This window comes from Spea bombifrons, chromosome 3 (assembly GCF_027358695.1).
Source record: "Spea bombifrons isolate aSpeBom1 chromosome 3, aSpeBom1.2.pri, whole genome shotgun sequence".
Classification (NCBI taxonomy): Eukaryota; Metazoa; Chordata; class Amphibia; order Anura; family Pelobatidae; genus Spea; species Spea bombifrons.
Window position 1 is genome coordinate 44,292,371 of NC_071089.1, and position 14,656 is coordinate 44,307,026.

At 35.9% G+C, this 14,656-nt stretch overlaps 1 protein-coding gene across 6 annotated transcripts in view; it reads left to right on the forward strand.

The window, feature by feature from the left end:
• Window positions 1–14,656, forward strand: part of NHSL1 (NHS like 1) — a 119,061-nt gene that overhangs the window by 58,536 nt on the left and 45,869 nt on the right. The window contains exon 1 of one of the 6 annotated variants that reach the window (XM_053461030.1): window positions 2,741–2,952. The exons of the other annotated variants lie outside the window; for them this stretch is intronic. Within the exon in view, the coding sequence (XP_053317005.1) occupies window positions 2,937–2,952 (16 nt within the window). The 5' untranslated portion in view covers window positions 2,741–2,936. Of the gene's footprint in view, window positions 1–2,740; window positions 2,953–14,656 lie in introns of those variants that run through there. 6 annotated transcript variants of the gene reach the window in all.

Genomic DNA, 14,656 nt, shown 5'->3' on the forward strand with positions numbered 1-14,656 from the left:
TACCCATCACTCTACACACAAATATCAGCCTATTTTATAATTTCTGCTCTAAATAATCTTAACTTCTGCAAATAATGTTTTTGTCCCTTATTAATGTGCTTATCCCACTTTCTGTCTACTATCCATACTGCTTTAATACACCCATCCTTGTCAGTCATCAACCATTATATGCACATCAGTACCACACAGATTCAGTTTCGCTAGTCCATCAGATGTCCTCTGTCATGTTCCTCATTTTTCCCTCCTCAACCATCATCTCTCACATCCTGTCATCCATCAACAATCATACAAAGCTTTCTAGCACAAACCCACAGTGATATTCCCCACCAAATTACTTAACATTCCTTTTGAGGGTGTAATATGGATTGCACTGTGATGTGTTTTGTTTGTTGATCATCGAATTTAATTTTCATTTGCCTTCCTTTGATGCTGTTACATATTTTTATGATATTTTTCATTGTTCCTAACCCAAATTGAGCATATGCCATGTTCTTGGATTTTCTTTTCTTGCTTTTTGTTTCTGAACAAATTATACAAATATCACTATGGTACATTCCACCATACAATCTGAAAAAATAAAGATTGAAAATCATTTAGAGCATGTTGGTTACAGACGAGTTACAGATGCACCTTGAAGAAGCTGTGTTAAACATACATTTTGGCATTGTGACCTTGGTTTTCATGTAGATCTGACCAGTTTCTTTGTAGCACCAATGTCTTTTCCTCTACTGTCTTTTTCTGGGCCCTATGGCTATAAGTCAGACCAGGAAGTAGCAAAAATCCCAGTTTTAGGATGCACTCTTCTTGACCATTCTGTTTATTTTTTATGAAATGTTTTATTACTTTTATTATTTTCTTATTTCCGTTGAGCTTTCTTAAGGTGGGTTATGTTTTTATGAGTAAACAGAATAAATGATGTTTTCTAACATTTCTATTCTGGGCTGCCAGAGAGAGGGGAGGTTTGCATTTCAAGCAAATGGTCAGCAGGTGCTCTACTCATCCAGTAACTAACCAGCTCTTCTGTCTCTTAACTTGTAGGATCACATTTCTTTCTGATGGTTTGCGCTCAAGACGGTAATTGTAATTGCTTGCCAGACAGAGTAGGATAGATGTTCCTGGATAGAGTTAATGTTTTACTAATAGTTATGTGTTTACAACAAACAAAACAGAGCCATCTCTTTCTGATGTAGTATTTTGGTTGTAATAGCAATTTAGAGCAAATCATTTTTGTCTATTTTTCAAGGAGTTTTACCTTGAATAATAAGTTATTCTTATATGCCTCAAACTAGTTTATTTTACCCTTCTGTAAAGGCCTGATAACTGTAAGGCTTCATAAAGGTGCTATGGGTGGCTACAACGTAGACCACCATTTCATATATGTGTGTGAATAACTATAAACTTGCTTGTTCATTTCTCAAAAATAATCTGTATTTCAAATATGTTATATTTATGACATTTGTTACAAGTTTGATTATATATATATATATATATATATATATATATACATACATACACAAACATTATGGTAGTAATGCAGGTAGTGGGTTATCAGTCCAGCTGGGGTTGCATACAGTTGGGACTCCAAGTATAGAAACACTCTCAAATGGAGACACAAGATTTGGATTTATATTTATTTTAAGAGACATTAGTACTGAAGCTTATTAGATGACGCAAGAGAATATTGCTTCCATCGCTAGCTGGTGTTATTGCACTGGTTCTGTATGAGCCCACTTTGGTAGTAGCTATCAGTAAAAAAACAAGTGACAAATAACGAAGTAATATCGGCATAGTATTTCTAGTGTTTCAACAGTGACCATGTAAAAGCCATTAAAGTATTTAACATGAAAGACCAGGTAACCATATGATTGTCTAGGCATCTTGGGAACTGCAGTTCATATGCATATAGGAGGTCAACTGGAACGTCTTTCAATTCCTCTTAGGGTTCAATCTACTTAATAGTATCTAAAAAGTAAATCATGTCTAGCTTTGTTGGAAATTATGCAGTTTTGTATTTTGATACACTTTCTGAATTTCTTTGTTCCATATTTAAAGCCAGGAACATAGGGAGTGTGCCACATTTAATACAAAACTACCAATACATTTGTTAAAGAGCAATGACTTGCTTTTCGCACACAATCAGAATTTAATTAGGTATTGATAATCTTTTTAAGTAGACCCTTCCAGGAGGTTTTAATTTCATCATATGTGTATGGATACTATTATGTATAGCAGTATGTTACAAATGATGTACTTTAACAGGAAAGGGTATGATTGCAGAAAGCATGATAATGTATGTTGCTGACATGTCAAATCTAGATGAAAACGCCTATTGTAAGGAAATCTTTAAATGCGAGTATACACGAAAAACCTCACACAATAGCAACATGCCAAAAAATGTACTAGGGGGAACTGGAAAACAAGCCAGGCATTCCAGAACAAAAAAACAATAAGCGTTATCCACAAAAGAGCTGTGTTAGTGTTTCACAACAAACAGTTGAGGTAGATTAAGAGCGGTTTACCATTTCTGCCTCTGCCCAATTGAGATCCCTAAACCCTGTGCACACAACAGTCCAAAAAAAATGCTGACAGATAAGATAGAACAATTGGAAACAAGCTGGTGCTGGGGCAGGCCATAGAGGGACAAGAGGGTGTTTTTTTTTCTTCTTCTCTTGCGCTCTTTGGATATTATTTTTGGAATGGAGGGGAGTCAGCTGGAGAGGAGGGCTGGAGGTTACAGGCCAAACGCCTGGCTCGGATAACATTGGATTGGATGGCAGCTTCCTTTCACAGCACGAGTTGGACCGGTGCCACGGTTTTGTGTGTGTGGAAGTGTGTGCACGCTGAATGAAGGCAGCAGAGAAACAGCTGTATGCAACACAGCTTTGTACACTTGGAGAGCTCCACACTTCCCGAGCTCTTCATGGAACGCACGCAGAATGTTTTGTCTGAAAGGTAACGTATTTTCCCCTGTTTTTATTTCGTTTGGATATTGTTCGGTGAAATTAGAAAGCCTTTTCAGAATCCTGCTTTCGAAATAGCTTTCGCCTTAGAGAAACTTTTTCAGGCAGCCTAGCTGGGGACTCCCATTGTTCCTATTGTTCCTAGGATATTCGCTCCTGGTTTTATATATATATATATATATATATATATATATATATATATAATGATTCTTTTGTTAATAGGCATTGTTAATTAATGGAATAATTGCTTTTTGTTTTTAGCCTGTTACTATAACAAAAGCTCCAATGTATTTCTTCAATGTATGTTTCCATTACCTATAGTGCTGACGGGGTTAATCTCATGCTCAAAAACAGAGCCATATCGTCTTTGTTTTCTGTAAAGTTTTTGTTTCTATTGTTGAACACCGTCAAAGGTCTGGTTACATGCTGTTTTCTAGTATCCCTTGCCCATGTTCAAATATGCGTCTACAGATTTTTCTAGATTTGGTTGAATACCTATGGTGCCTCACCCCTTATTGTGCTGGACATTTTCTGTTGCACATGAATTGGTTAAATGTTTGGGACATGTGATAACTCAGTGGTGATACCCAAAGTAGCTTGACTTTAGTAAAATTCAATTGCTGTTTCATATTTCCTATAGTTTCGATTTTATTGATAGCAGTTACAGTATCGTCATCATTCACTGACACTTTTGTTTGTTTATGGTGATAAAAACTTGAACTTTGCAAACTCTCCAGTCCCTGCTTTGTCTTAAGAAGATCTTAACATCTACATAAAACATTTACTATTTCTCAAAACTAGATATAACATGTGACTATATATTTAAGCTAGACTTGATGTATATACATGGAGACTTGCTGGTTGTGCTTTTTTATGTCTATATGTATCTTTCCCTAGCTCTCCAAAAATGTCAAGCTGGCCCCTTAACTTGTCTACCTCTTCTGTCCCCTCTCTGGTTACAATGTCACTTGTATAAAGGAGATAGTATATTACTGCCTTGTTACAGTCGAATACCATTTCCATTTCCAGATATGCCTTAAGTATTGGATATTTTATGTTATGGAGTTTGCGTGTAAGTCTCTTGTGCAACAATCTGGAATTTCTGCAAACCATGTGTTAAAATGATATCCGTGCTGCTGAACTAGATCCTGTCTTACAAAGGTAATCCGTGGGTTAAAAATTTATAACAAGAAACAGGTCTGAGTGTTATGCAGAATAGATTTTTTAAAGGGGAGGACATAAGCATATGGCAAGCTAATGAAATATAACCCTGGCATTGATGCCCTTTAAAAGAAAAATGTTATCAGAATGCTATCAATTAAATAAGCGGAATGTAACACTTTTAGTGGGATAAAGCTATAAATTACAACCGCGACAATGGCCAGTAATCAGTTGTATTTGGAGACATAAGCAGCTACAATGTGATTCAAGGATGATTTATGGTGAATTCTGGAATGGTAACTGACATTAGCAAATATATTTATATGGGAATACGTTAATAGATCACCAGTTTAAGGTGAGTATTCAGTAGTATTTTTTTTATAAAAGACAAATGTTATTAAAACATTTAATTACACAAGGTAGATATCAAATAGATGGTTACAATTATGGAAATTTATAGAGCTATTCGGATTTTTTTCATTCTCTAAAAATGAAAGTTGAGTTTTGGAAACACAAGACATTTTCAGTCTCATTCTCCCCCCATTTTACAGGCACATGTATTTGTATGTAGTCACTATAGCTCCCATCCATAGATCTTAATTCCCTGTGGAAGCACAGCACCTGACACATTTCTTCAAGTCCCCGAGAGTCCAAAAGCTAAGTGGAGAGTTAATGCCCAGTGTAGCCTTGTGTGTTATAAAAATATGGATCTAGAGAGGTCGGTTGAACCTTACGTTTGAAGAGGAGAATGGTTCAGCCTTCCAGCTTCAATAACATGTTTTTACCCCCCCCCCGATATACTTTATTTTGGGTTTTATAGATCTTATGCCGATGCACCAGACAGTTGTTTTACTTTTTGAGTAACTGCCAGCATTCTTTGAATGCTCCTTGGGCTAGCTTTCCAACTATTACTAGTGCCTGGCATCCATGGCATTCATATTCTTAAGTCCAGAAGTAAATTCATTTTCTAGGGCACATCTCTGAAAACATGATTTTGTAAGATTTTCAATGCAGCCGGATTAAAGGAGAGAAATAGAGAAAGGAATGTAGGAAGGGATTGGTTACATGTCTTGCAAAACAGCTGAGTGGAAACGATTCCAGATGTTGGCAGGACAGCAGCCAAAAGCATTTGTATGTTTCATTAACTATTTAAATTCCTATCCCAATGAACGCTCATCAGACACTAAAAAAAAGGTTTCTGAGTTGTAGATCCAATCTGTTTTATAAGTAGGGGCTCCAGTAGCCTTCGCAGTGAATTCAGCAAGTCAGCTCTCCATTGCAAACTACAAAGAAACACAAGTTTAGAACATTAAATAAACATATGTGTGAACATGCCTGGTATTCTGCATTATTCTGGTTCTGTAATGCACATAGAGTGCTAATATTTGTAAGCTTTATCCCCTCAGTGAATTAGTTACAATTGGTTTCAGGGAGGTTTGGAAACATTTAGCCCTGGGTACAAGTCCAGCCAAGTGGGCCGCTGATAAAATAAGACAAAATAGACATTTGGGGTTCATTTGCACCATTATCACACTAGCCTGCTTAGCTATTTCACGTAAAAAAGCTGCATAGAGAGATTGGAGGACAATCATGTAAAATATGAGATTTATTAGAGAAAGATCCTTTTAGACCGTCATATAAAAATGATGTCATAGATTACACATAGACATATAAATATTTAACCACTTAAACATTTGCCTTTTATTGCCATTATTATCTAAATCTCCTTGTTGATAGCAATATTTGTTCTATAGCCAAATTCAAATTTGCTTTTTTGTTTCTTTTTGCTCATTATTTGCACAGCAACCATTATGTCATTGTTAATCAAACAGGTTCATTTAGCTAGTTGATATGCGGGGAAAGCACAGCTGAACCTGAAGTTAAATGATCTGAAAAGAAACATAAAATTGGTACCTAGCCTTTTTGAAAAACTATTTGGATGTAGGACCCATGTTGAGTCTGATGATGCCAGGTGATTTTTTACATGTTCCTGATCCAGCATATGTTCCGTGGTTCCCGATAATTTGTTATTGTAAAAACCCACATTGGGAAATCCATTACTTAGTCAAGTTTTTAAGCCCTGGAAAATATAGCCAATATGGCAATCCTTGTTAGCCACCATCCCCACAACAGTTGCCCTTATATAACAACAGTTCTAGGTAACAAACAGGTATGTCTGGGTAGTATCTAGTAACCTTACATTATCATCAAATGAGATCAGACATTTTAGTGCCTTTAAGGAAATGTCGCCATTTTTGTTTGTTATTGTCAGTTTCAGCACTTGCACATCTGTAAGCTTTAATAAGAGGTAATCAATATACATTTTTTGTTTCTGGTTTTTCCTAAACTTGTATGAACGTCTGCTTTAACAGAGCAGCATTTGAAAACTGCACCTCAATTTTGTGTTTCTCTGTATTTTAAGGGGGCTGCCAAGCCAATAGCTACCTCGATAACATACCAATTCCCAGAATCAGGAAACACTGCTGCCCGGTAAAGGCATGAGCAGATAGGGGTTTGTCTGGAAAAAAACCCATAAAATAAAAATGTTCAACAAACAGAATTTCTTCTGCCAGTAGGATCCAGCCCTTCAGGGTTTCATTAAGCTTTAAACTTGTAGCAGTTGGTGAAAAGGATTAGAGCGCCTGAGTTTCCTCTAGAGGATAGAAAACTATTGATTTAGTTTCTGAGCAAAATTCTAAAACAGAAGTGCCTAAAATGAATTATCAATATTCATATAACACAATTTATCGCTGAACTGAAATATGCATCATTTGCTTTTCAACAGTTGGACATGACTCCTGAGTAAGTTGGAATGTCCTTGTAATTCCTGATATGTCCCTCGAAGTGTCCTTTTTGTAAATGTAGTGGTTAAACCTTCAGGCAAATTCCTTTTGTGCTTTCGCAGCTGTCAGATGCATTAGCAACAAAACTGCTATAATCTAGCAGATGTACATCCTAGTTTTGAAAATGCCTGCATTATTTTTTATTGTGCTAATTTGGCGTCCAGAGTTCTGAAATATTAGAGACCCTAATTTCACAATCGAATACAGTTGGGATAATCTTTCATTTTGAAAGCGTGTGGAAATATATTTTTAGTTTACTGTGTATTACCAAGCAATGCAGCTAGATGAAATCATGGGAATTTCCCCTGAATTAATTAATATTTGTTTAGGTCTGTCATATAGGCCCAATCTACTATACAGACACACTGATTGCTTTGTGGCACACAATAGAATGTAACAGTCTTATTCACCCTATTGGACCTTCTAACTAATTAAAACAGGACATTGTTAGCATAAGCATTAGTTTACTAGCATTGTAAATTTTGTGTTTAAGTTTGAAATGTAAAAAAAATATCACAACTGCCTTTGATGAGGACCTCCAGAAAATCATGGCCTAGAAAATCAGCCCTAGTTGGGGAGATGGGTTTCCATTTTGCTATCTCCTTTCTTTTTTAATTTCTTGCAGGTTGGTACAGTGGGTAAGATTCTGTAATTAAGGTAAAACGAACAGTCTCTTAAGATGAACTATAGTCTCCATGATCCTTAACTATCTGAGCATCAGGGAAGTTGATGTTCCACAAAAGATGTACCAGTTAGCTCAGTGCTGCTCTAATCTCTTACTTGTTTGTGTTGTGTACAATCAGGACCACCGCATAAATAGTTTGTAACTTCTTCCAATATTACCTACAAAAAGTGGTACACATATAAAATGAAACAGAGTCATATGAGATAGTACTTGTGTCCTGCATTATGTACATTTTCAAGTGCAGACATGTTTATCAGGTGCAACATTGCCAGGAATGTTTTGTCTTAAAATAGCCTTAACGGCCAGTTGACTATTGCCATATGCCTGCTACATGTTGACAGTAGGGTAAAAAGGTCTTCCAGATACTTTAGAAATCCAGCCTTTTAGGATCCCTAAAGATAATGTATTTTATGATATGTTAGAAATTGGAAAAGTGGGTGAGCTCCATTCCTCACAATTGGGCTATGCCTTGGTTTTACTTTGATGTTGGCAAATGTGTGAGGGAGCCCTAAATTAAATTAGCGTTAAACTGGAGCTGTGGACTCTCTGTGTGATTCACAAGCTCATCAGACCCAATGAGACTGTACAGTATGGACTATTGTGGCAGAACACTGTATGGATGGTCATTCAGGGCAGCTTCCCCTTAAGGGCATTTATGCATGCCAGGGACTGTACAGATAGACACTGCCCACAGTGTACTTTGGAGGAGGAGACACCCATTTACATGTTCTTGCACATGTTTTGTTGGGAGGCCTGGGGCTCAAAAAACTCAACGACTCTACTGAGAGTACAGATTTTTTCCTTGGACAAAGGGAAGGTACCATTCAATAAAATTTGCAATAGTTAAGTAACTAGTTACTTTTATTCTTCTGTTACATTTATTCATTCTGTTAAGCAGATTGTCCGGTAAATGAATGATTAAGTCAGTCTGTTCTATTTTGGTCATCCAATTAGTCACTCCAATAGGAAATTGCAATGTCTGGCAGTCAATCCTTACCTGCAATAAAGTTGAGACGTATGCAAAATGTGCAAATTTATTGCATAAGCCAACCAGATCAAAAGAAATATACGCCTGCTGTAATTAGTAACTCGATTTCAACCTTAGGCACAAAGGTCAGGAAGACCAACCAAGAGAGAGGAGGGATTTAAATTATATTTGACACCCATATACACTTTTGCATGTATTGCACACACATCTACATTTACACATTTCATTATGCTTTTTTGTTAATACACATAATAGATATTGCCGTTATTTTGTCGTAGATAGTGGTTGTTCTTATTTGTGCAGAACCATTGTGGTGGCTTTTTTTGACAACAGTAATAGAATGAACCTCATGAAGAGCTAATATAAAGCATTAGTTCTTTAAATTTGAATGGGCGTTATTGGAATCTAAATTTCTGCCAGATGTTTCAGGAGAATGAACATACGTATGATAAAATGCTGCATGATATGAGAAGAATGTATATTTCTCAATACTCTGTACTCCCAAGAGAAAACAGATTCAGCTCTTTCTATGGGTAGAGCGTGTACTGAAAAGTTTTAACTCAGAATTAGCGTGTACCAAGAGTCTATTTCCAGCCAGGGCACACTGTAGGCAGTGATTTATGGACAACTCATTTTCTTTATGACCTAGTAATCATTGTTATTGCTATCAGCCCACCTTTTTCCTATGCCTGACTCAATAGACTGATTCAGAAGTAGTAAGGGTTCAAAGGTGTATATGAATCAGAAGACTAGTCTCTTTGCAGAACTCAAATTAACAATGTGGCACTTATCTGTTCTACAGATGGACAGACTCTGCATGCTTGTTAGTGCATGTAATCCATTCTTTACGGACTTTGAAAGCTGTGATTTATTTTTCACTAGTTTACTTGAAAAACACACATGCACAAGAAATCCCCAGGGATTAACCAGAATAACTAAGGTGCTTATAGTGGATTTTAGCACTATTTTTTCTCGCGGCCTTCGAGACATTCCTGTAAGGTGACACGCACTGCCCTGCAATTGTGTACTAGATCTTATCAGTAATGAGACCTATATGTGTGTATTTGTAGTATACAAGATCTGCTACCAAACAAATTGAGGGTATACTTTTGTCTTAATTTTTGGTAGTTTTGTTAATTCATGTTTCATTCATTCACATTGTCTGTTTTGTGAATCTTAGGCAACTTGTTTAAGTCAACTATAGTAATCCTCACAAAAATGATTACCTTGCAAGAACAGTTTTGTGCTATTAATCCAAGTTTTTTTTCATTAAGAACCCATTGCAAGAGTGGTGATCCTAAGACAGATTGGTTTACACCGGCTGCATAACTTAACAACTAAAAGGTTAATGTACTTTTCTTGCTCTGTCTTGTGGTTACTGCTGACTCATTAAAGTTGTCTGGCTGGATTTTGTGAGGGAAACCTGGCAACAGGAGTCTTATTGTTAGCGAGAGTACAGTAGATTCAGAGTCTGCTTTCATAGCCCTCTGGATGAGAACATTCTTAATGAGTATTCTTTAGTATGCCAAGCAAATAAACATTAGCAGATACGATCTGTTATTCTTTTCTCTTACAGTTTACTCACAAACACAGAACTTTTTAAGAAGCTCCTTCAGTTTCTATGGCAATACACAAAAAATATTAATAAAGCAAGATTTCACTTGATTATATTCATATTTTTCTTAAGGGTTTGGGAATTCAGTGTTTTTGACGTTGCATTTTGAAGCGTATAACTTAAACGAGTGAAACAGCACTGTATTAGTTATTAGTTGATCAGAACGCTGCAGGACAATGTACTATATTTGTAACCCTAATGCAGGGGTGTAAATAGTGTTAATGGCAGCTCTTGGATGTTTGTTTCTTATACCTAACAAGGAAGCTCATCAGTGAAAACCACTTATTAATTTAATTCAGGAAAATTGGGGTGATTTCTGAAGATAGAATTAAGGAAATCAGGAATCTGGATAAACTGTTCTTGGATGCAAAGCTATATTTCTCCCATTGAGACCTTGTTACAGGGGCTTTAGCAGGTCCCGAGTGCAAGGGGTCCTCTAAGTGTTAAAGAGTCCCAAACTCTTCTTGGTGCACAAGTAGGATTTTTGCATCTGCCGCTGGCTTCTGTAATTATTAATGAAACATGAGCAAGTTGTTTCTTATCACTAGCTTATTTTTATGCAAAACTAGCACCCTGTCTTTATTTTCTCAATAGTGTAACGTTCCAATTTTATACATGGGCAGCGACATGTTCCAAAACATGGCAATTTAGATCCAAAACAAGGTACATACATGGAGACAGAAGCCTTCCGCCTAGCTTGGAGGAGACCTAAACATTTTGAGTTAAGCCCAAGTCATTGGGCATTTGCACATACGCCCGGAGATGGCTTTCTGGAAACTTAATAGAATAACGCAGTTTGCATATAATTTTCTAGATCTAGTTTTAATTTGTAGATTAAAGGGATGGTTTATTTAAAGGTGGACCACTATCCAAAGAAGTCATTAATCTATCCCTTTTCTGTACGCAGAGATTTAAAAATATTTGTTTATAAAAAAAATGAAAACAGCTACAAAAACAGACTTGTGTGACTTTTTAGGTGTAATTAGTAAATACTACTAAATCTGCATTTATGAATAGGCACTGAGTGGCTGTGATTTACTCTGTTGTGTGGCTAGTAGAGGAAAAGTCATTATTATAAAAAGTAACACTTTATGGATGTCAGTTCCAGAAGAGCGTGAGTTACATAGTGATAAACTTTTTTGGGCCAGTAGATGGCACAGCAGAGCCCTTCTTTTGGCTCCTCTATGTAGCCAGTGTACATTCTAGGCTTGTGTCATCTGTGCATTATATGTGTATGACACAGGCAATGTGTACAAATCAAGAATTGTGTAGAATTTCTGACAGTAAAAAATAAAAAATGATGTGTCTTGGGTTTTTTTTTGTAACGTTTGGTGTTGAGAATTATATAGTTACAAAAGGAAGAAAAATGTTAGAGAAAATCTTTTAAAAGATTACTTGTGCTGTAGAAATCAATACGAAATATGAATATCTGAAATATGTACATTTGCTTGTTACTTTTTAATATAAGAAAGAGTAAATTAATTTAAAACTGTTGAAAACAACTGCCTTAATGACTTATACCATACTTTTTTGTGCAGATTTTTTGATGCTGCACTTGCAAGTATATACATACAGGGTATCATTAATCTAAAACTGTCATAAAAAATTAATCTTTTTATATATAACCTAAATATAAAGAAAGGACATGAACTGTAAAGTTAGTTTTAAGTGTTTAATATTGCAATGATAGCAGTATGATCCATTCATAATTTTAATATAAAATAAATAGCCCTTGTTTGCTTTCTGTATTGCCTGGGTGCTGGCGGAAGCTAAAGAACGACGGTATCTGAAAGTGTTGTGGTCAAGGTGTACTTAATTGAAATACAGTGTCCTAGCAACTGGCTGGGTCCCTTTGTTAACGCGGATAAAAAGGGAAAAGAGATTGAAGGATTATATTAATTTCCCTTGTGCTGATACAGCTGCTTTTATTTGCCTACCTATTCAAACAGTGCCTTGAAATCCGAGGGTAATGTTACACGTTCATTTATTTATTTACGACATAATACCTTTTTTTTCTTTCTAGAAAGAGAGAGCCAAATTTTAATTGGCACAGACTATAAGGAAGACATTGTTTGGAACTGGCAACAACGACTTAGTGTATCGAGGCAGAAATGAATTTATTGATTTATAAGTATCTACCAAATATACGAAAAATAAAAATTCTTCACAGGTGTAAATAATGTTCCAGTTGTGGTTTTTGTTATTTAAATAAAACGGCAAAAAATAAATCCAAACACCAGATTGATGACATGCATTTTAGAGTTTCAGAATACTGGATGGCCCTGGTGTTCTCATGTGGCATTAATTATCAAAGAGACACATGGCTGCACCCCTCTTATTAGGGCTTCTATATTCCTTCCTTTATGTGTTTCAGAACAAGTGCATACTCAGACATAACCTCAGGCAATTTTGTGAACAAAGCATGGTCTGATAAAATGAGAGGAACCTGCAGAATGTGGCTTGCCATATGAAACCCCTAAAGGTACAAATATCGCTTAATAAATCAAGGAGAGATAGCATACTCGCAGAATTAGGAGGACAGAAAATAGTTCACAACATGCATGAAAAAAACAGATTTTCAAAAGGGTACAAGAATGAAATAGATAAACAGAACAATCAATGAAAATACTACACACCCAATGTTGAATGAATGTGCTGCTGTCATGTCAACAATGACATGCAAAGGCAAACATTTTCATGTATGGCTTGTGATATCAAGGGCATAGAAAAGAAAACCCAAAAAGTTTCATCAGTACATGTATCAATTAAATGTTCTCAAACCTGGTTTTAAAACATCAATGGTAAAATGTAATGTGCTAGGGTACATTGGAGATCAGAATTGCGCTCTGCATAAAGTCAGATGAGGAAACTAAGTTCACTTTATAGTCCAGTGTATTCCGGTTTTCTGTTAATAGCCCCAAATAGAGTTGTGTTAGTTAAGTATGGGCTGATATCTCATTTTCTTTCAATACCCAGCAGCTGTTAACTTAATAGTGTCAGCCATTGACTCAACCACAAAAAAAAGAATGATCATTCACTGTGCTTCTGCCATTTATTACACATGAACAGAAGCAGTGTGTTCTGTCACAGGCATACAGTAAGTTGAAATGACTGACAGTAGTGATAAGAGTCTAGTGCCTTGCGTCTATTTGTCAGCTTGGTGGTCCGGTAAAATGTCTTAGTTATCTGTTATTCTAGAGTGGTGCTGCTTACAGTTGCATTAAAACACTTACACAAAGTGACTGAAACATTAAAGAAGAAATATCAAAAATTTAATTCACTCTGGGTACAGAATTTATGAAGTGTGTCCTGTTTTGGTTACATTGGCTACAACATATTGATATAACGGCGTATTACCATTTTAAGTAGAGCTTAAAGTTGATTCTCTGCAAAAAAAAAATGAAAAGATTAAGTTATAATAGACTGGCAGTAATGGATACACTGGATAAATCAGGCAGTGAACATATTAAAGTAAACCGATCTGCCCTGTTATCTCATAATCAGGGTGTCAGTATATTGGCTGGCCCTAGATGCCGATCACAATTTGCAAAGCACATAATACACTGCAGGCAGTACACATTGTATGATCTATTAATTTCTAATATAGAGACTCTTGGCAAAAGAGAGATATTGGTACTTTGGTACAGTATCCAAAGATTCATTATAAAATTCTAACCTCCCATCACCTATAACATCATTTTGTGGTTATTCTACCATAAGGGTAATGGACCTAGAAACTACTGTACATCTTTGTGATGGCTTTTTCCAATACTGCTAAAAAAAGTCAAATATCTCCCTTTTAACGCTTACGAGTCAATAATTTGACTGACAGCATGCATAATTATATATCTGAAGACATCTGACATCAAAAATGACATTTTAATTTGTGCATTAATTCTAAAGAGTGAGGCCTGGAAGCTTTTAAAACATTGTTGTAGATGAAATGTTCTCATAGAGTTAAAGGGAGAATATATCGTTAAGTGGGAAAAACGAAATGCTGCTTTAGAACAGAGCCTACTAAGGTTAATTGAGGCAGAATACACTTGTTCATGAAATCACATCATTTGCTATAATATTCTGGATAGCTTTGTAGTTTAATTCATGTACGCTGTTATCACTCACCCAGATGTTACAGGCAATGCATACATCTTTACATTATTACTGAAGTTAAACTTTATTACACCAAAAGTAGTTTTGAAGTGTAATGTCCACTAAAATATTTTATTACTGGTATCAGATTCTGCACCATGTAGAGAGAAGTAAAAGAAAGAAAAGCTATCTGTCAGTTTGTTTTTCTCTTTAATGCTCTGTCTCTTAAAAAAACATGTGTTTTATTGAGATACTACAGTTGTCTAGAAACAGAGTCCTGTCATTCCTCCAAAGCCCTCCCCTGTGTGTTACATC